Raw genomic sequence first — 22,649 nt, forward strand, 5'->3', positions numbered from 1 at the left:
CCTAGTAATGTAAAAGAAAAAATGCAGAAGATGTCTTTAAATTTAAAGGGGTTTACAGCATGCGTCTGTGCCAAGATGCTCTGAAATGTAGAGTTGAGGGCTTTCAAAAGATTGAAGTGGTCTTTGGTGTGAAGTCGCCTTCCATATATAACGTGCAGGGTGACAAAGCAGCATGCCAGGCTTCGGACTGGATTATAACCAACATGTGAGGATGGAGTGGTGGTTCTATGGCTAAAGGATCAGGGCTGTTACCTTGAAGGCTGCCAGTTCAAATCCCGGCAGTGACAAAAGAAATGCTACTCTGTTGGGCCCTTAACCTGCAATTGCTCCAGGGGCGCTGTACAAATAGCTGACCCTGCACTCTGACCCCAAAAAACTCTCTGGAGACTAAGTTGGGGTATGCGAAAACTGAGAAATTCCTAACACAAGAAATTGTATAGATAGATAGATAGATAGATAGATAGATACTTTATTAATCCCAAGGGGTAATTCACATAATCCAGCAGCAGTATACTGATACAAAGAAACAATATTAAATTAAATAGTAATAAAAATGAAAAAAAAAAAAAATATATGGCGAATACATCCATTCATTATCCAACCTGCTATATCCTAACTACAGGGCCACGGGGGTCTGCTGGAGCCAGTCCCATCCAACACAGTGCGCAAGGCAGAAAACAAACCCTGAGCAGGGCGACAGCCCACCGCAGGACACACACACACACACACACCAAGCACACACTAGGGACAATTTAGGATCGCCAATGCACCTAACCTGCATGTCTTTGGACTCTGGGAGGAAACCGGAGCACCCGGAGGAATCCCACGCCAACACAGGGAGAACATGCAAGCCCCACGCAGGGCGGACCCAGGAAGTGAACCCAGGTCTCCTAACTATGAGACAGCAGCGCTACCCACTCCGCCACCGTGCCAGTATACGGCGAATAAAGGATTAAAAATCACTAAAAAAATGAAGGTGTGGGATTTCTTATCAGCTAGCTGTACATTTTGTGAATGTTGATGGCGTTCATGTTCAAGTTACATTTAAAAAGGCTGGACCTCCCTGTCTTGCCTATTTTAAGATGATGTTGTTTTTTTGTTTCTAATGCTGAATAACAGACAGCCACTGAAGCTGCAGTTGAGAACGGCGTGCAGAAGAATTCTCCAACAAAGATAAGCCGGCCTCGGCGGCGCAGGTCAATGCGACGCGGCACTGCAGAGATTCAGTTTTCCAGCTCAGGGGGCCGCGACCCAGACTTTGATGCCAACACCATCCTCAATAAGCAGAAGGCACTGGACAGTGACTTTGACAAAATGGTGGAAATGGCCCAGGTACGTTCTGTATATTGTTCAGTATAAAGGGAAGAAGATGAACTCTCTGGATTTTGCAGGGCCTTCACTTTTATTTCTAGGGTATTGTTCCATTTTCCACATATGTCTCCATCTAGTGAGCATTTGATTAAGCTCAGTGTAAATTAATAGTAGGAAATAATTAAAATGTGTGTACGTGTGTCATCTTTATTTTATGGATAAAAAATAACATTGCCCTCCAGCCGTTCTCATGATGGGGTTCCCGGAAACACTCGGATATTTGCACGCAAAGCTTATTTGCATAAATTCCTTTCCCAGCATGTACTTTCTGCAATAAGTGTAGCACTGCTCCCTTTTCTTCCATAAATGATTGTTATGACCTGTGATTTTGACCAGCAATTTTTTCTTCTTTTCAGTGTTGCCCCAAAAAGAACCCTTTAAAAAATGAAATTACAAAACCTGAAAAGTTAACAATTTGTAAGTGTATCATGCCCATTTGGAATGTGCTCTTTTACTCAGACAAAGCCATTGGTTTGCTCTTACTACATATACCTAAGAGACTAATTGATGCATTGTGGGTAGTCTCCATTTTTATGTTTGACGTTGCTCAAATGTGCTACCACTGTGACTTTGGTCACATGTCTGCCAGTTAGGCCTGACTGATGTCCAGCTTAACATTTAGACAGACTGCCGTCTCACCACCAGAAGTATCTCAATAAGAACCTCTTGGTCTGATTGTTTCTTCTCTGTATCAGAATCTCTCGAGACTCTCTTGTGTCTTCATCTTCTCTCCACTACAGCATATCCAGCTTTCTTAGAAAGGCAATACTGGGAGGTTTGCAAAGTAATCGTTACATTTTCATTAAAAAAAAAAAAAAACACTTCACATTGTCATTTGAAACATTCCATTTACTCTGGTGGCATATCTTGGCACTGCAGCATTCAGAAAACAAATCCCCAATGAGCCCCAAGACCCAACACACACACACACACACACACTTTCAGCATGGACTCCAGTCTTTGTTTGTTGTGGGAGATCTCTGTCTAAGGTAATGACCATCCAAATGTTGGTCTCGTCCAAAATGTCATTCAGGGGAGTCTCATCTGGTAACCCATGCCATCCAAACCTCTTTTTTGAACATTAGTAGCATTTTTGAGGAGAACAGGCCATTCAGCTTGCCAATCCAATCCCCTTGTTTCTTCAACATAACATCAAGTTTGTAATGGCCGGCCCAATCGTCCGGATCGGCATATACGCCACCAAGACCTGTGGCCTGGCAACCTGAGGGACCGCTAGACTAGACAAGCCGTACTTCTTCCAAAACACTTGCCCAATCTACGATCAAAATAAGCAAAAAGGTAAACAGTATGTAAAATAATAAAGTGGATATATAGTGATAAAAAGAAATGAAACAAACTCCAAACAATGTGTATATATCACATCCCAACCAGCCCCAACATAACACTCACAACCCCAAATGTGACCGGCAGAATAAAATAATAAAAGGCGCAGCAATAAATATATAATACAAACCCTCCCTTGTCCCTACTCTGAATACAAAGCAGTTACGACACACGGAGAACACGAAACACACCAAAGTCCAAAAGAGTAAACGGAAGATGAGTAATGAACGTGAACCTTGTCCAAATGATAAGTGTCCTCAGTAAATAACATACAGATGAAAATGGCCATTCGTTCCTTCCCCAAATGACAAAAAACAGTCTCACTGTGCTCTCCTCGGCATGTCGGTATGAGCCTGAACCCCAGGGTATGCGTAGTGATGGTGAAGCAGTTGAATGTTTGGCAATCGAAAGCAGCAAGCATGAAAAGGGTGTAAATTCCGTATCTGCGTCTTTCTTTAGTTTCCAGTGAAGTGTCTGGATTGTAACTGATCCTCCATTTCTTTTCGTCCCCTTGTTTATGTAGCAAATTGCCCAGATGGAATTGATGTGATTGACAGGGACAATACCTCGAGGGGTCACAGCTCTACAATGTTCTCCTTCCTCCTTTGTTTCCATGGTGAAAACATTTAAACAGACACACAATAGACTGTATAGACGAAACAACACTATAAAAGACGCGACTCAGCACAGAACATATTTAAGACGTCTCCATTTATGTAGCATCGCTACAAGTCGAGCTCAGAAGGTTCCTAAAATCGTGTTCTCTGACGCATTACTTGGTGACCTATTCCACACATCTATGGTCCTCTGTGTAAAGAACTGGTTGTCTTCTGTTTGACAGACGCGAAGAACGGCACTGGAGGAGAGGGTCCGGCTGTATCGCTTCTACAATGTCTGCCGTGACTTTGAATCTTGGCTGGAGGACAAAGAGAAGGTCCTAAATGCTTTCCTGCCCAAGTCAGGAAATGTGGAAGTCATGCAGATGAAGTACGAGGTAAGGTAGCCCCGGCCTGAATTGCCCAATTCTGTATCAAACACAAAATATTCTGGAGTAGCTGTGCTACTTGTCTAAGGTGGGTTGAAAACTAAGTAATCAATGTAGGCCTCAGCATTAACATTTGCAGTGCACCACTTCTCTGTTATATGCCATGTGGTTTGGGATTCGTAAAAGCAGTGTTAATGCTTGTGATGTGCCATCTGTTGAAATGACAAATGCAATGCATTTTATTAGTAAAAATGTTTATAATGCACTATCTTTTGGATGTGTTGCATCCTGACAAAGTGCTCTTGACTGCATTTCAGAATTTCCTGACAGAGCTGGCTGGAGGGAAGGGGCGCCTACAGGAGATACTGCAAACTGCCCAAGCACTGTTGAAGAGCGATCATAGCCAGGCCCATGAGATCCAGGCGAGGCTGGCCGAAGTCCAGCAGAGGTGAGAGTCTTGAGCCCACAACACACACACACTTTTTACTTCACAACTTCCTGAATGACCTTCAGGGAGAAGTTCAGATGAATCCTGACCCCTAGTAAACCTCACTATTTTGTCTTTGAAATTTACCAAATCAAGCAGGAAAGAATTAAAAGGACAAGATAAAAAGCATTTAGCTCTGAGACTACAGCAGGGACGCATCTTCATAGCATGAACAGATATGGGTGGTGCATGCATTAAGGAGCCTAATGTTCTCTTCATTGTATGTGTACCTATGTGGTGAGCAGGTGGGATCACATTCAGTGGCTGAAGGATGAGAAGGCCAAAGAGCTGCTGGGCACTGCCGATGTCAAGTCCTTCTTGCAAAGCTGCCAGGATGCACATGCGTTGCTGGAGGACAAACTGGCACAGCTAGAGGGCACCCAACCCTTGGCACTGGAGACGGAGCTGCGCAGGCAAAACCAGAATGAGAGGGAAATCCAAGTGCTGGAGAGCAAGATTGCATACCTCAAAAACATGGCCAAAATGTGAGTGCTTCATGCTTGTCATTGTTTTTTTTAACTTGTCACACTTGGTTCACAGATTTTCACAGAAACACAGGAGGTTGTAGAGACAGGGACTTTATTCAAACACTGCAAACAAACATGTCTCTTTTTCAAAAGTTTAAATGTGCTCCTTGACAAGACGGAGATGACAGTTCCATCTCACAATTAAAAGAATGGAAACATATCTTCCTCTTCAAAAGAGTGCGCGTCAGGAGCAGGGAAGGACAGAGAGAGAGAGAAAAGCAAACAATTAATCAAAAACTGACAGGTGCTGTTCAGACTTTTAACTCTGCGAAGTGCCACGCGGATCACGCAATAGATCAGCTGCAAGTAAGCCCAGCAAGCAAGAAAGCAATGTGAAGATAGTCTTTCAACGTCTTTTTTAACCTGTAGGGGTGCGAACAGCCCCCCAGCTCACACCCCCTCCCTCAGCTTTATTCACTTCTTTGTGAATCAAGCAACATTCCAAACCAGGCTCAAACAAGCATGATAGGACATCAGCATTAATATGTTCAGAGCTGGGTCGATGCCTCACTGTAAAACTGTAAGGTTGCAAACCGAAAAACCATCTCATGAGACGAGAGTTTGTTTCTTTCTGATGGTATAACCACTGAAGTGGAGCGTGATCTGTCACTATTGTGAAATTTCGACCTCATAGATAATAACGAAGTGCTTCCACAGCCCATTTTATTGCCAAGCTTTCTTTTTCAATAGTCGAATAATTACGCTCCCTAGGAAGCATTTTCCTACTCAAAAATGTGATAGGGTGCTCTTCCCCATCAAAAACCTGGGACAGGGTGGCGCCTACACCAAATGCACTTGGGTCCGTCTGTAGAACAAAATCCTTGGAGAAATCGGGATTCCACAGAACTGGATAAGAAGACAAAGCAGTTTTAAAATCACAAAAGGCACGTTCACAAACGTCTGTCCATACAACAGGGCAGTTTTTTCTGCCTCTAGTAAGATCTGAAAGAGGAGCAGCCCTATTTGCAAAATTAGGAATGAATCTTCTGTAATAACCTGCAAGCCCCAGAAAGGCACTTACTTGTTTCTGCGTTTCTGGGCATGGATAAGCAAGCATTTCTTCTACTTTTCTGAATTGAGGTCTGAGTATACCCCTGCCCATGGAGTAGCCCAGATAATGAGTCTCAAAAATGCCCAATTTACACTTCTTGTGGTTAGCTGTCAAACCAGCCTGTCTTTGGCTCTCAAGGACAGCCTGAAGACGTTCCAAATGTGTTTGCTAATCATTACTGAAAATCACAACATCATCGAGATACACCCTGGAACACTCAGAATGAGGACGCAAGATCTTGTCAATCATACGCTGGAAAGTTAGAGGCGCACCATGAAGACCAAATGGGAGTGCGAGTCGCAAATGCGTTTTTTTCGCAACTGTCAGCCTCAAGAGGCACCTGCCAGTAACCTTTCGTGAGATCTAGTTTGGAGATATAGGATGCCTGACCCAGTTTTTCCAACAGTTCATCAACACAGGACATTGGATAAGCATCAAATTTTGAGACTTTATTCAAGTGCCTGAAATTGATACAGAAGCTAACTGAGACGTCTTATATGGGACTAATACGATTGGACTACACCAGTCACTTTTACTTTCGCGAATTACACCCAATGCCAGCATCTTTCTGACTTCCTCACACACAATATTCCGTTGTGCTTCCGGAATCCGATACGGGCGCATCTGCACCCTAACACTGGGTTCAATAGTGATTTTATGTTCTGCAAGATTAGTCACACCTGGAAAGTCTGAAAAAACATCACTGTTCCGTTCAATCAAAGATAACAACTCTCTCTTTTGCGAGTCGGTCAAATTGTCACCAATGGCAACATCGGTCCGAGAGACAGTAGCCAAAGAAGTGCAAACATAAAAAAAGGCAGGACAGTCTCAAGACATTGGATCATCATGAGCGACTCACCTGATCATCTGTTTTAAAGTTTTGTTAAATTGTTCAGTCAAACCATTCGTCTGTGGATGGTAAACGGTGGTACTCAATTTCTTAATAGCAAAGCAGTCACACAATTGTTTCATCACACGAGAAGTAAAAGGTGTGCCCTGATCAGTTAAAATTTCTCTAGGGATGCCAATATCTGTTCATCAGTGCACCCCACTTCTGGTACCACTTGTCACGCTTGGTTCACAGATTTGCACAGGAACACAGGAGGTTGTATAGACAGGAATTTTATTCAAACACTGCAAACAAACATGTCTCTTTTTCAAAAGTTTAAACGTGCTCCTTGACAAGACGGAGATGAAGTTCCGTCTCACAATTAAAAGAATGCAAACATATCTTCCTCTTCAAAGAAATGTGCGTCAGGAGCAATGAAGGACAGAAAGAGAGAGAGAGAGAGAGAGAGAAAAAAAAAAGCAAACAATCAATCAAAAACTGACAGGTGCTGTTCGGACTTTTAAGTCTGTGAAGTACCGCGCGATAGATCAGCTGCAAGTAAGCCGAGCAAGCAAGGAAGCAATGTGAAGGTAGTCTTTCAGCATCTTTTTTAACCTGTAGGGGTGTGAACAGCCCCCCAGCTCACAAACCTAATATCATTTAATTATATCACACCTTAAAATTCTATTACCGAAAGAGCAGAGACCGGTTTAATGATAACAGAGGAAAAAGACAAAACTGTGTCAAACCAAAGGGAGACAAAACACAGCAGTTTGAAAAAGAAAATCCATGACTATGTGGGAATAAAAATGGAAATGAAGGCCAAAGAACAAAACTCAATTAAGAAATGGCTGGAAGAAATAAAAGTTTACAAACAGAAAAAAATAAATAAATGGAAGAATATAAAGGAAAGAGAAGAGGGGAAAAAGAAGAGGTTGGATAAATTATAAACAACCAGAGAAAAGCAGAGAGAATGTTGACTGGCAGCCAGGACGTTGAAGGTTGTCTTCCGCATTAACTTTATTTTACAAAGACCAGGGGCATCATGTATAATGTCGTGCGTAGAATTCACACTAAAACATGGCATAAGGACAAAAGAGGAAATGTGCGTATGCACAAAAAAAATCCAGATGAATAAATCTGTGTGTTTGCCAACTTCCACGTTCTTCCACGTCATAAATCCCAGTCAGTGTGAAAAGTAACACACATGCACACGCCTGCTGCCACTCCCCAAACTCCTCCCAGAATTACACCTCTTTGAAAATGCAAATCAATTTAAATAGTCCTTAAACTCAGAATTCTGTGAAAAGGCAATGGCAAAAGCACTGGGGAAAATAGAAGAATTTCAGTGAATACCAAGTGGAGGCAAGGAAAAACGTACTATTTGTTGGTTTAAACAGTGGTATAAACAACAAAAGGAAGTTGATCGAGTGACATAGAGTGTCAGATAAACTCGAAAGCTCACGTTCACAAAGTCGCACAGTGCCCGAAATAGAAAAGAAGTTGTCAGATGTCAAAGTCGCTGTGAAAACGCGAGTTGTAGTCCACTGTCTGAGTGTCATATGAAAGCTTATTAGGGTACAGAGAAAAGAAAATAAATAGGGACACAGTGGGTAAAAAAGCTTGAAATGTCAACTTTAATCTCTAAATTTCCACTTTAATCACGTAGTTTATTTTGTCATTACACTAGAACATCAAAAACCTCATCTTAAAATTATTTAATTTACCAGTTTCTCATATCCCATTGTAACTAAAGTAGCACGTTAAATGCTTTGTTTTGTATTTGTTCTTCTATGTGCTCTGTGTGTGTGAACTACGTGCTTCTTAAACGGGCTTTCTCTTCCTCCGACAGGACACAGAATCCATTACATTTATGATATTACAGCTCTCTGAATAATTAAAATACCGAGATTTATGCTTGATATCATTTTCATGATGATAGGAGTTAAAGCATGTTATTAAACATGGGAACACGGTGGCGCAGTCATAGTGACGAACTGGCGCCTTGTCCAGAGACTGCCTCGCGCAACATGCTTGCTGCATGACCTTCGATGAAATAATTTATTACAGCAGTACTGTCTCTTTCAAATGTACTAACTGTAAATCCCTACAGATTTTATTATTTTTTTCTCCAGCCGTCTGGAGTTTTTTTTGTTTTTTCTGTCCCCCCTGGCCATTGAACCTTACTCTTATTCGATGTTAATGTTGATTTATTTTGTTTTATAATTGTGTCTTTCATTTTTCTATTCTTTAATATGTAAAGCACTTTGAGCTACTGTTTGTATGAAAATGTGCTATATAAATAAATGTTGTTGTTGTTGTTGTTGTACTAACCTCCAATTCCTGTCCTTCCTTTTCTTTCTCCAAGTAACCAATCGCCACACAATCAGCTCTGTAATAGATGTTAAGCCATCTGTAAGCTTAGAACGCCGATTCTTCAAAAGTTTTAAGGAACATTGAAATATCTTTGTAGTACATGTTAAATTATTCTATCTTTCCAGTGTCGCGCCAGCCCAGCAAGAATACAGCGCAAGGCAGGAACAATCCCTGAAATAGCCAGCACTGCGACACCGTGTCCTCACATGTTTAAGTATTAACAATATAGATTATTTAAATGATGTTAACATTTTATCTGTATAATGTAATAAACATATTTTGCTGCATTTCATCTTTAAAATAATACAGTAATCCCTCCTCGATCGCGGGGGTTGCGTTCCAGAACCCCCCGCGATAGACGAAAATCCGCGAAGTAGAAACCATATGTTTGTGTAGTTATCTTTATATATTTTAAGCCCTTATAAACTCTCCCACACTGTTAACATTATTAGAGCCCTCTAGACATGAAATAACACCCTTTAGTCAAAAGTTTAAACTGTCCTCCATGACAAGACAGAGATGACAGTTCTTTCTCACAATTAAAAGAATGCAAATAGATCTTCTTCTCTTCAGGAGCAGAGAATTTCAGAGGGAGAGAGAGAGAGGGCTCGCAAAGAAAAGCAAACAATCAAAAAATCAATACTTGTGCTTTTAAGTTTGCCGCGGCATTTTTTAGAGGTGCGTTAGTATCTTCTAAGCAAACAGCCTCTGTGCAAACAGCCCCTCTGCTCACATCTCCTCCGTCAGATGCAGAGAACGAGATTAAAGCAACAATCAAAACATCAATACGTGTGCTTTTGTGCTTTTAAATATGCCGAGCACCGCAATAAAGCGGCATTTTTTTAGAGGAGCGTCAGTATCTTTTAAGCAAACAGCCTCTGTGCAAACAGCCCCTCCGTCAGGCGCAGAGAATGTCAGAGAGGGTGAGAGAGAGGCAGAGACAAGCAAACAATCAAGCTACGCGCGGGATGCATATCTTATAGCATTGAGGAGTTTTAGTTAATATGTAATACATGCTCTGATTGGGTAGCTTCTAAGCCATCCGCCACTAGCGTCCCTTGTATGAAATCAACTGGGCAAACAAACTGAGGAAGCGTGTAGCATAAATTAAAAGACCCACTGTCTGCAGAAATCCGCGAACCAGCGAAAAATCTGTGATATATATTTAGATGTGCTTACATTTAAAATCCGCGATAGAGTGAAACCGCGAAAGTCGAAGCGCGATATAGCGAGGGATTACTGTATTGTCATATGTAAATAGCGCTTTATAAAGTGGCTCAGGTTGTGCAATATTATAACTGTATGTTTACAGTGAGGTAATTGTACCAATAAGTGCAAAGTGTTCTGCAAGGAGCACTTGATGGACTGATTGAGTGCCTTTATAGTTCTTGGGATAAAACTGTTTCTGAACTGCGAGGTCAGCACAGGAAAGGCTCTGAAGCGTTTGCCGTATGAGTGCAGTTCAAATAGGCAGCATGGCTGAGGAAGCGTGTGCTTGATGCTGTATACCGATAATTCTCTTTCCAGTCAGTTACTATAGCTGTGATTCCACACTCAGATACAGTGATATTAATACTTTGAGTGGTGCAGTGAGAGGAACAACGCTAAAGCAGTTATGGTATTTAGAATAGTTTGACCATTCCGTGGACCATTATATTGTTACAGGCTAATTACAATCAGATGCCTTAATAAACTAACAAATAAACAATATGCGGTTAATTTCAGTGTATTTATAAAGCTATGTCAGGGATGTGGATCTAAAAAAGAAAGGGAAACCACACTGGAACAATAGCATTGCTTTGACATTGGGTGCTGCCAGTTTGCAAAACTGAGTGCAGAACTTACGTATGTCAAGCATTTAGCTGACGCGAAAATGTGTGTGGCTTTACGCCAAGTTTAGGTTTTATACATCACAATGTGAGCGTGGAAACGGGAGTACGCAACATTTTTTGCATACACACCATTTATACATGAGGCCCCAGAACTCCATTTCCCAACACACATCATGTTGGGTTTGCCTTGATTGTGTCCTTTAAGATAAATGAAAAAAGAGTATAATCACACTCTGGGTTACAGTATGTAAACCTTTCAATGAATAATGGTGTAAAATAAAGAAAACAAGATGGACGACGAGTAGGGGATCTAAGTGAGGGAGAGCTTCATTTAATGAAGGATGTGAAAAATGTGGAGAAAATTAATAAGACACCAGCAATGCTGCTATGAACTTCTCTCCACTTACGCTCATCAGAGAGGTGGACCTTGGAGTGGCGGAGGGAAGGCAGGTGGACACAGTTGACTAGAGGTCATTGATCTTCTGGACTGGTGACTTTGAAGCTATGGACACAACTGCCCAGGTGTCTTCTGCAATCCTGTCCTTTGATTGGTCAGCCCTGCTAGGTATGTGTGAATGATCACAACCTTTCAAAGGATATTTATTAATAAAACAGCAGCCACTGCACTTACACAGTGCGATAGTAAGGACCTGCCATGTCAAACATCACCTTGAATCTTCTTCTGATGACGATGAAAAGTAAAAGAGAATGTGAGTGAAAGAAATCAATCTGCAGTATGTTCAGGTTTGACTTATAAAAATTTCATTTATTAATTTAAAAAAATCTAGAAAAAAAACATTTCCTTTAATTACTGGCTGAAAAGCTAGCAGTTCAGCTGGGTCATGAATTATTTAAACACAGACTTCCCTGCTACAAAGATATGCTGGCATAAAAGGATTCTTAAATAAAAGAATGTCAAATCCAGGAATCTGGAAGTGCAACCCTGTCGGGGTCCCTGGGTGCTGGTAGAGGGCACTGATGGGGCAGGACCGCACTGCTTTCCATATTACCTGGAAGTGCTAACAAGATGGCACACTGTGGCAACAAAACTAAAGTAGAGGTAGAATTAGGAAGAAATGTCCTTGTTTGGTGTGTTTTGTCTGCCGTTTGTATCTGATAATGTTGGTGAAAATAAAAAAATATTTAATTTGAACGCATAATTGTGTGAGGTTGCATTGTGTCTGAGGTTTGGAGCTCTGTGGCGCCTCCTTGTGGTCACAATCAACATATGAGAAAGAACTCGAGATAGAGGAGTCTGACTAATACATATTACAGAAGCTATTGTGAATTCTTTGATAGGTTTTCTACATTTTCTTAGATTTACACGCTATTTGATTTAGTTTTTCACTTTTGATAATTCAGTCAGCTCGCCTTTGCTTGAATGCACAGAGAGGGTTAAGCTGTTATATTGTGACTCAATTCTTTTGTATTTAGTCAAAAGTTTATAAAAAGATGAAGTTCAGCTGCTGCAGTTCTGAGTTGGGCACACGGTAACCCTCAGACATGAGAAAGCAGGGCTTCAGACAGCTGTTTAGTTGTGACTTTGAGTTCAAATGTATCGTGGCACAGATAATACCAGATTTTAAGGACGATGTCCACTGCTGCGTAGAGCTTTGTCTGATCGGTCTGGCTTCAGGTGGAGAACTTTGCTTATGGTGAGGTGTACTCTTTGTCTTTGCCTCTGTCACAAAGTGTGTTTGTTATTAATTTTTACAAGCTTTGGCCTGGCCATGTTCTTTTTTTCATAGTTCTTTTGTTCAAATAGAGGATTTTTTTAACACAAGAAATCAGACTTTGGCATTAGCTTTTGAATTCAGTAAGCGTTTAAAGTGTGGAAAATTATTCTACACCATTATTGATGCCATTTTGTTTTCTCTGGGCTGTGCCCATTTTATAAGTACTGTTGTTAGGATGAAACTCCCTCTTGACAGGGGTGTGGCCTTAGAGGTCATGACCTCTGACATAATTTATGTGACGGGTTAGAAGGTCAGCTCTGGCATCCATTTTGTAGCTGAGCATTATGGACAGAAAGTACCTTCTCTGTTTCACAGTTTCCCAGTTACTAATCTTTTTGCTCTGAAGCGTTGATTGTGACTTTCATTTCATGTTTTAGTTTCTTTATTTTCCTGCTCATGACTTTCTTTTGTTTTTTGACTATGTTTAATCTCCTGGTTTAATGCCTTTCCAAAATTGCTAGCACTCCACCTCTAGCAGAACAGCCACAAGGTCCTTTGTGTCCATGGTGTGATGTTGCTGGGGATGGCATGGGCACCCTCACCAAAAATATCGGATTGGTGATAACAGCCTGAGCTGGTCAATACATTAAGAGTGCCATTTATGAAAGTTAAGGGGTACACACTCTAGACACAAAGGGACCATGTGCCCCGTAAAGCCTGTTGCGTTTTGTACCCAATTATGTAACTGAGCGGGTGTGCGCTCCAGACTCTGAGCGGGTGGTCTATCAATACTCTTTACTCACCGTTTATGAAGGTTAAGGAGCATGCGCTCTGTAAGTTTTGCAGTATGTACGCAGAAGGTCACCATTTGTGTAACTGAAGGGGGGCATGGTATTGAAGTCTAATACTGACTACCTGCTGTGGACACCGAGGGGCCTGTAAGCAGCCCAGGGCTCCAAATGGGCACTGCTCAGCTCACTGTCAGGTTCTTTGCCATGCCCCCATGCAATGTCATAGGCAAAAGTGGGTCACTTTCTGTCATGAGAGTTTTGGCTCTGAACTCCGAGTCCCCATCTTGAGGTAACGGTGCCTTTCAACCTCACTCTGTCACTGGCACAGAGCTTAAGCTTGGAGGAGAGGGTCTGAGAGCTACTTCAGGGTGTTCAGCTCCCAGGTGCTATGGAGAGCAGCTTTCCTGCCCTAAGAGAATGTGCACATCAAAGAGAATGAAAATGAGCACATGTCTAGTTTATAAAGGACAAGGTTGGACCAAAAGCTCTTCTAGTCACCCACACATGCTTTGTGCTCACAGGTATCTTATTTTGTCCATTAGAGACAGTCTTACAAACTAAAAATGAATGTCCTTTCAAATGTGGCTTTCAGTTTCTGTATTTACAAACTGCTGTAAAGGAAGCATGGAGGGTAATCTGCAGTAAAACCTAACTCCAACCCAATGCATACAGTACACTGAAATGCAATAAATATTTGTGTGGTGCATTGAATTTTGGTATGGATGATCCTCCATAAGGAAGACTGCAGAACAATACAAGTGTCTTACAATTTTTCAGTGGGGTCTTCAATGACTGTTGTGGACCACCAGGGGGGAGTACCAGCCACCCTACCTGACACAGACAGGCAAACACATTACCGTCCAGCGCACACTTTTTTTTTTAAGTAGGGATGTGCTTTTTATTCGTTCCCCACTACAGAGCATGGTATAAAAGTACCAGCACACAATGCTCAGTCTCTTCTTTCTCTTTTGTCTTCCTTCCTCTGTTTCTTAGCTGCTTCCACTCCTCTCCCAGCAAGCTTCGTGTTCCTTCCTCCCAACTCTGGCTCCCCGAATGGAGTGAGGCGGCTTCTTTTCTTCAGTTCCTGGGAATGTTCCAGGTACCTCATTAGTATTACCTGGATTTAGGTGTTGTGGAAGTTCACGGAACCCAACAGGACTGTGCCAGACTCCAAGTCCCGGCATACCCTGTAGGAATCGGTGGTGCTACTGCCACCCAGGAGGGCTGCCCTCTAGTGTCCCAGGGGAGGTAGTGCCTTATAGATGCTCATCTCCACCAAGTCCTTCCATCCTACTGGTGTCCTAGCCAGGTAATTGCTGAAGTCACCCGTCACACTGTGTGTCCATTTTCCTAGGTACAGGTAGTGGGCCATCTTTTCTGTCTATCCTCTTTGACAGGACTAGCCTCATTAAGGCTGTCAGTCCTTGGTTCAATGAGTAGCCATTTTGACCAATACTATGGATGGATTAGTATTTCTTCTTACCAGTTTAGCACATTTATTGACCACCTACTTGATCTCACTACCCCCTTAAACCTACTGTCCATTACTAAATGCAGTATGGTAGCTCATTAACCTTTTCAAGCTTTTTCTGTTACACTGCTCAGATTGGCACAGCTTCTAGGACATCCTCGTTCTGCTTGGAGTCCCAGTTAGCAAGTCTTATTTATCTACCATAGTCCAATGTATTTCTAAAATGTTGTATGTAAGCTCAGCATTAGTGTATTCAAAGCAATCCGGCCGACAGATTACCATGTCATACTGACTACTAGCTGTTCTTTTCATCTCTGGCTACAGCACTGTTTTGTCTTGGTAAAGTAATATTTTACTCTATTTTCCCCTTTTCTGTTATTAATGTGTAACCTTTGCCAGTATGCCTCAAATCTCACAGACTTACCACTGTTTATAAGGTATTGTACCACAGAACTTCTCCCCATCTTCCCTTCTACATTTATAACCTCAGGCAATTAGGTGTAGTAAAAGATAAGCAGGAGTTAAGTTACACTTTAAATAATGTATTATTGATAATATTCATAAATAATAACAATTTGCAAAGTACAAGTGAATACTGGCAACCGTACAACCTAATAAATGGTGATGTGTAGTTTCAGGCGGCACACTGACTTGTTAGTTACTTAAAATGTCTCCAGTTAAGGCACCATTTGTGGTCAGCTTTCTTCAGAACAGGCCGCATGCCTGTCTCAATATGGCTGCCGAGCTGTGCTCTTCATTGTGTTGTCCTTTTCAGTTCATGGTGTGTGAGATGAGAGAGAGAGGGGGTAAAGCAAGCAAATTTATAGGTTTTCTGTCCAACCCCTAGAGCCAATAGGGTGTCATGGTACTTAAAGGCTTTTGATATAAGCCAATTCCAAATAGCCATACTGCAGACCAATAAGGTAGAGAACAGCTTCACACCTGCCACCAAAACCATTTATTGAACTGAACTTTGCCAGCTAGGCAATCTGGCTTTCCTGTGGGGGTTGACTGAGAGACTCCAGCAGAGAAACATTTGCCAGACTTGTTTTAGGCACCCGCCCCCCCCAATCCTGTCATAAAATTACAAAGGACTGATTCTTATAAGGGGCGGAAGGGGTTCTTAACCATCTAACCATTGCTGTTCTTATCAATGATAGACATTAGTGTTACCAATAAAGACATACAAAATATTTATCAACTTATATGCAAAGTTTCACACCACAACAAGCACTATGGGTTAGTTGTCCACAGTTCTGCAGAATTTTGTGAATTAATGGGAACCATTGCTACTCCAGAAGCACTGATTTCTATCTTTGGTTCTCTGTTTCTTCATCAGGAAGCAAGACACCAGCCCTGCCGAGAGTGCTGTCATTTTGAATGAAGTCCGCAGGCTGCAGCAACTACTTGAGCGCGTCCAGAAGGAAGCCGCTCATAAAAAGAAAACCGTGGAAGATAGTTTACACCTTCAGAAGTTTTTGCAAAACAGTAAAAATTTGAGTCTCTGGATAAAGGGCATGCAGGAGCGGTTGGCAGGGGAGGAAAGCGGGTCTGATGTGGCATCAGCGGAGACATTGCATAAAGAGAATCGAGACCTCTGGGAGGAAATTACAAGAGAGGGGGAGAGGTAAGGTAAAGTGCACAGATGTCTCGCTGAGGGATTATCGAGGAGGGGAGGGCGGCATCAGAAAGGAGAATGTCAGGGTCAGATTTTAGGTGATGGCTCACACATGTTGTAGCAGTGCAGACGCTTTCCTCCAATTTCCATTCCTAGTTATGTAAATGATAAGCACAACATATGATATGAAACGGGTCAGAAGGAGAGGCACCTGCTGCTTAGTTGTGGACACCGCACTGTTCATTAATAGGGTCACTCAGTATAATCCTATATTTGGAGAAGGATAAACTTCAAAAATCAAACATAAAACACTGAGAGGTAAGGCCGTTCTATCTGTTGAGAGTCAAGCAGTTCTCCTGATCTCAACAAGGATGACTTCTACTAGGATAGGATCTTCATATTTCACAGAGTCCTGCCATATATCCTGCTATTTTTGATACTCCCAGTTAATATGAATACACTAAACAATTATTATTATGGTTGATGTCAACATGAAAGTTTATATTAAATATCATATTGTTAACACATAATAGCCAGCGTCTTATTTTTGAAAGAGGTTACCATGTGACCTTTAAGTCACATAACCTGCCAGTGCTCCACAAGTAGAAATTATGCCATTTATTTTAATACATTCTTTGTATCATGGTGCTGGGGAGTGCTGATGTGTGGTTTGTTGCCTGAATATGTAAATAAAAATTTCACTATATTTTATTTTTACTACTACTGCTAAACCAAAAAAAAAAAAAGCTTTACATTAAAGTGAAGCCCATTCTTCATTTTGAACATTTGTTCCAACCTTATTCTTGATTTTCTGCCATGCAGGATGAAGGAGCTGAAAGAAATGGGTAACTTTCTGGTGCGAGCCATCCCCAGCAAAGCTTTCGAGTTGCATCAGACCCTAACAGAGCTGGGCAGGGAGTGGGCGGAGCTTAATGAGCAATGGGCCAGTCGTGACAAGAAGCTGCAGGGAGGGGTGGAGCTACAGAAGTTCAACCGAGAGGCGGACCGCATTGAGGCGACAGTGTCGAGCCATGAGGCAAGGCTGAAGGTCGAGGACCTTGGGGTAAGAGATTATCAACTGTCTCTTTTATGTTGTAATTTTTTTTTTCCCTTGGAAGATTGCCAGCACTGCATAAATGAGATAGAAAATATTTGATAAAGGATTTTTCAGGTCTGCTTATTCTTTATAAAGTGTTGCATCCATAAAGTCTACAGCATTGTGAAGGACCGCTCCCACCACTCCCTTGGTCAATTAGTCCCATTTCCATCTGGCAAAAGTTACCGTAGTAACTAAGGAAAGTCTGTCAGGTTCTGTAACAGCTTCTACCCCTTGGCTGTCTGGACGCTGGACTTGGTGCTGCTCCCTGCCCTCAGATCTGCTCCAAGTAGCTTATTTATATGCAGTACATTTGTCAGACTTGTTACTACTGTGGTTATTATTTATTTATTACTATCTACTTCAAATTTCTAATGTCTATTCCGTTACCTATTATTTACTTATTTATCTACAGTATAGTTCTTTGCCTGTGTTTATGTTGCACTGTGATCCTGGTGAACTTTATTTCATGCCACTGTATGCTGCAATACGGTATATGGATGGTATGACAATAAGACCACTCAACTTGGCTTGACTCAACTCGACTCTTTGGTGTCACAGGGCCAGAGGCTCTTCTAGAAATATCAGATGCAAGGCAGGAAGCAGCCCTGGGCAGGGTGTCAGTCCATTGCTGGGCAGACTCACATATACACCCGCACTGAGGTGCCAGTTAGCCCAACTAGTAAATCTTTGAGATGTGGAAGAAACATAGGAGAACCCAAGTAAATATGGGGAGCATATGCATCTTCTACAAGTGTAATTTCTAGGCTAGGATTACAACCCATGACTTTGAAGGTGTGAGGGAACAGTGCTTACCATTGCATCCCAGTGTTGAGACTGGAGAAAGACATTGAAGTCAGTGAAGAAAATGTGGAGTGGGATGATACTGACGTTAGTGGTAATGGACCGAAACAGCAACATGAAAAGTATGATTTTAAATGGCAAAATCAACTAACCAGACAGCACAACTTGAATGTGTGAATAGCTCAACCACTGGTCTTTGTTTAAAATCTCCTAGTTGCTAATTCTGAGTTAAAGTCTTCACCAAATCCAGTACTGTTGTCTTTCCCCAGAATGCCCTGTATGACAACAAGCCATCACCAACAATAAAAGCTAATAATGATAATAAAACAGAGTGTAACACAGCAGCACCAGCCACAAGGTAGGGGCACTCAACAAATATTTTTTACTGCCATTTTCTATCGAGTGAGGTGGCACAACAAACTTCTCACCAAAGCTTGTCCAGCTTTTTTAACTCTACAAATAAAGCTTTTGGCTTCTTCCATATGTTTACACCTGCCCCTCTATTTTCCCCTTTCTTGTCCCCTTTATAATATGAAGGTGTTCTCTGTTGGGCATACACCCATGATCGGCACATGTCTGTTGCAGACTCAATATTACTGTCAGCTGTACCTAACACTGTCATCTTGATGTGCCCAGGATACAAAAGTGTCAACGGCTCATTGCATTCCAATTCCGTGACACTTTTTCTCTAAACAAACCCCATTTTAACTCACTTTGGAGACCTCAGCTGTGCACCATTAGATTTCTCTTTTCCTTATGAACCTGCCTGTGAAGTAACATCTCATTACGGTATTCGCTTTGGTGCTCTGGATTGCTGACCAGAGTGAGTGAGTTGAAAAGCTGGTAGATGGATATACTAGATATATTATACACAGCTGGCCACTTGCAGAGCAATAATGAGGCAGGGCGTATAGCTGTGAAAATGGCATTTTCCCATAATACCCCTCTTCACTGTAGCAACCTATAATAGATAGATGAAAATAGGAACAATATATCTTGTACAGCATGTATAATTCTCATTTCTCACAGTTTTTTCAGTGTTATTATTAACTATGCTCTGCTGGAGTAAGTGAATTTTCCTTTTGACACCAATAAATCTATTTGTTGTGACCACAAGGGGGTGCCAGTAAGTACCAAGCCCAAGACACAGCAATACACCACAGGGTATTACGTAGAATAGAATAAAGGATTTGTATTCACATTCTGCACTTCTTCAGTCACCTTTCAAACAATCAGCCCACAATAAGTACAATAAATTAAGCAATAAACAAACAATTCTTCCTTATGTGCAATGGTGAGTGTTGCCCAGTGCCTCCTGACTCTGAATCATATGAATTGAGGCTGCAGACTGCTTTTAAGTCAGACCCGGGTGTGCTCCCTGTGCTATGCTGTATCCTTGTGGAAACACTTCAGGGCCATAGAGAAATAGGGAAGTCCTCTCCCAACAGCGCCCTCTAATGATAGTCAGGGACCCCCCAAAGGGCTGCACTTCCTGACTCCAATTTCCAAGAACCCCTTTGGGTCTTCTGACTGGGTTACCATATGAAAACCACTGCTAACTATTATATGAGGGATGGAATGAGTCCTGATCTTCGCCTTTTCTCAATCTGTCTGCTAAATGATACCAGCCGGGCACAAAGTTATTTTCCATCCCACCAGCTAATCCATGTACGTTGTTGCACTGGCCTTCTGTATGGATAATGAAACATCCTCCAATCTGGGTGGAATGACTATTCCCTCCCCCCCCTCTCTCTCTCTCTCTCTCTCTCTCTCTGTCTCTCTCTGTCTGTCTGTCTCTATATCAGCTGCTTTGTGAAGAGCAGATTGACCACTGGTCCCATTTGTTACTTGTGTCCCTTCATGTCTCTGGCCCATTTCTTGATGTGTTTTGAGATTGTCCTCCCAGTGTCATGTTTTTGGTCTGCAGTCTCTAACTACTCATCTTCTATTCCATCTCTCTGTTAATAATCCTTTTTGCTTCATCTTTATCTTATTCTGGACCTCTCTACTCTTGATCTCACCTTTCTGTAGCACCATAACTGAAGTAATCTTAGCCTCTTGCTGATTCTCTCTCTTCAAATTTCTTGGAATCCTTTTTCTTTCATCTTATTTGAGCTTTCACCAGGTCATCTGGCCCCATATATTGTAAAGTGGCAGTCTGCTGACTGGTGGTCCAGGTCATGCTCCCATCTTCATTTCTTATGTGTCTCTTCTTCTGTTTCCCCACTGGCTTTGGGCTCACCATGTCTGTCATCCCCCTTGTTCCTTTAGGGTCTTCGCTTAGAAGGCAGATGCAAGTGGGAAGGGTGGGGTCTTGATGGGCACTTGCCTTGGTTGTTCATACTTGACCCAAATTGATTTCCTTGACCCTTACTTGACTCTTATTTGTATATCAATAAACATTTGGTCACAACAAATCACAGATTGCTGATGGTTAAAAACGTCAGGAAAGTTAGTTACATGGCAGTCACATTTAAAATTTTATAAATAAGCATTTTTCCACTATCCGTGCAATAGCTTACTTACTAAATCAACCATCCATAGCTTATTAATTTTTTAGACTTGCTTACACCAATATGAGGACAAAGAGCCTTTCATGGAACTGCTGGACTCAATGCAGATGCCAAACCTGGACAGCGTGCCAGACCATCACAGTGCAGCCCAGTTTAGAGTCCCCAGTCAATCTTTGGGAGGAAACTGGGGAAAAAATCCACTCAAACACTAGCAGAGCAGGCAAACCTCAGACTGCACATGAGTGAGCTGGCATTTGATTGATTTGCCTTTATTTTATGTAGTGCTGTTAATAACCTGCACCACCAACAGGAGCTGCACAGAGCACACAAGAGTACAATTCAGTCATCAGAAAGTGGTCTTCAGAATGAAGTCTAATGTACTTTGCCCTTGTTTAGGACTCTGTGGACAGTGTGCAGAGCCTTTTGAGGAGACAAGATGAGCTGGAGGACCTGATGAAGGCACTCGACCAGAAGATTGCGGCTCTAGAAAAACGAGCAGAGAAGCTCCGGCAACAAGGTCACTATGCTGAGAAAACGTAAGTATAGTAGTCAGTGATGGTCACTTGGCCATCCCTGCGACAGGGTGGAGAAATTTGGAAACCACTGACCTTCTCTTGATTTATTTGCTGATAAATTTTAACTGCTTTTCATGTTGTTTTCACACTAATCCACTTAAAGTGGATACATATAAAAGAGTAAGAACAAGTAAAAGTCACACACGAAAACAAACATTCTGTAATTCTAACCTTACCGGTGACTGTCAATTCACAAGTTAGTCTTAAATTCCAGGATCTCCAGAAAAAGGAAAAATAACTCATGCGGTTGTCTCAGCACCTACTGCTGGGAATTTCCAACAACATTCCGTCAAGTGGCAGGGTGGCAGTAAATGTGAACATGAAGGCTGCCAGCCAGTTTGATGGAGGGCCATGTAGCTTGAACAATCAATCATAATGAATTCTCTTTATAGGAGAACACATAAGGTTATTAGATACGCAATATAAAAGAATAAATGAAGGGCTATTATTTGAACCATTGTAACAGTCCCCTCTGTTCAGTGACTATAAAAAGTATTCATCCCCTTGGAAGTTTTTACAAGTTCTTGTTATGCAACATTGAGTCACAGTGGACTTCATTTGGCATTTTTGAAACCGATCAACAGAAAAAGAGTCTTTAATGTCAAAGTGAAGACAGATCTCTGCAAAGTGGTCTGAGTTAATTAAAAATATAAAACACAAAATAATCAGTCACATAGGTATTCACTGCTTTTATTATAACATCCCTATATTATCATCCGTGCAGCCCATTGGTTTTAGAAGTCACAGAATTAGTGAAATGGAGGTCACCAGTCTGGGGTCTCTTTTGGTTGAAATATAAATGCCCCTTATCTGGAAGGGCAAACTTGTGGTGACCCAGTGTGATGGCCTTAACTACACAGTGACAACAAAAGAACACTTCATGCAACTCTGTGAAAAAGTGATTGAAAAGCACAGGTCACAGAATGGAAATGAGAAAATGTCCACATCACTGAATATCCCTCAAAGTTCAGTGAAAAGACATGGAGAAAGTGTGGCACAGCTGTAAATCTGCCAAGAGCAGGCAGTCTACAAAAACCGAGGAGACAACTAGTGAAGGAGGCCACCAAGAAACCACGAGAACTTTGAAGGTGTTACAAGATGACTGACTGAGATGGGAGAGACTGTGCAGACAAGAGCTGTGGCCCAGGTGCTTCACCAGTCTCAGCTTAATGGGAGAAGGACAAATGGAAAAAACACACAGGACATCTCAGCTAGAGTTTCCAGAAGGCACATAGAAGATCTATGGTCAGATTACACCAACATGGAACTTTTAGGCCATCAGACTCTAATAGCAGGTTTGAAC

General features: G+C 41.8%; 1 protein-coding gene across 1 annotated transcript in view; it reads left to right on the forward strand.

The window, feature by feature from the left end:
* LOC120519091 (spectrin beta chain, erythrocytic-like) overlaps positions 1-22,649 on the forward strand; it is a 147,161-nt gene that overhangs the window by 38,072 nt on the left and 86,440 nt on the right. The window contains exons 14-20 of the mRNA XM_039742188.1: positions 1,120-1,332; positions 3,557-3,709; positions 4,018-4,148; positions 4,433-4,672; positions 16,080-16,367; positions 17,181-17,421; positions 21,168-21,307. Coding sequence (XP_039598122.1) covers positions 1,120-1,332; positions 3,557-3,709; positions 4,018-4,148; positions 4,433-4,672; positions 16,080-16,367; positions 17,181-17,421; positions 21,168-21,307 — 1,406 coding nt within the window. The remainder of the gene's footprint in view (positions 1-1,119; positions 1,333-3,556; positions 3,710-4,017; positions 4,149-4,432; positions 4,673-16,079; positions 16,368-17,180; positions 17,422-21,167; positions 21,308-22,649) is intronic.

This window comes from Polypterus senegalus, chromosome 18 (genome assembly GCF_016835505.1).
Source record: "Polypterus senegalus isolate Bchr_013 chromosome 18, ASM1683550v1, whole genome shotgun sequence".
NCBI lineage: Eukaryota > Metazoa > Chordata > Cladistia > Polypteriformes > Polypteridae > Polypterus > Polypterus senegalus.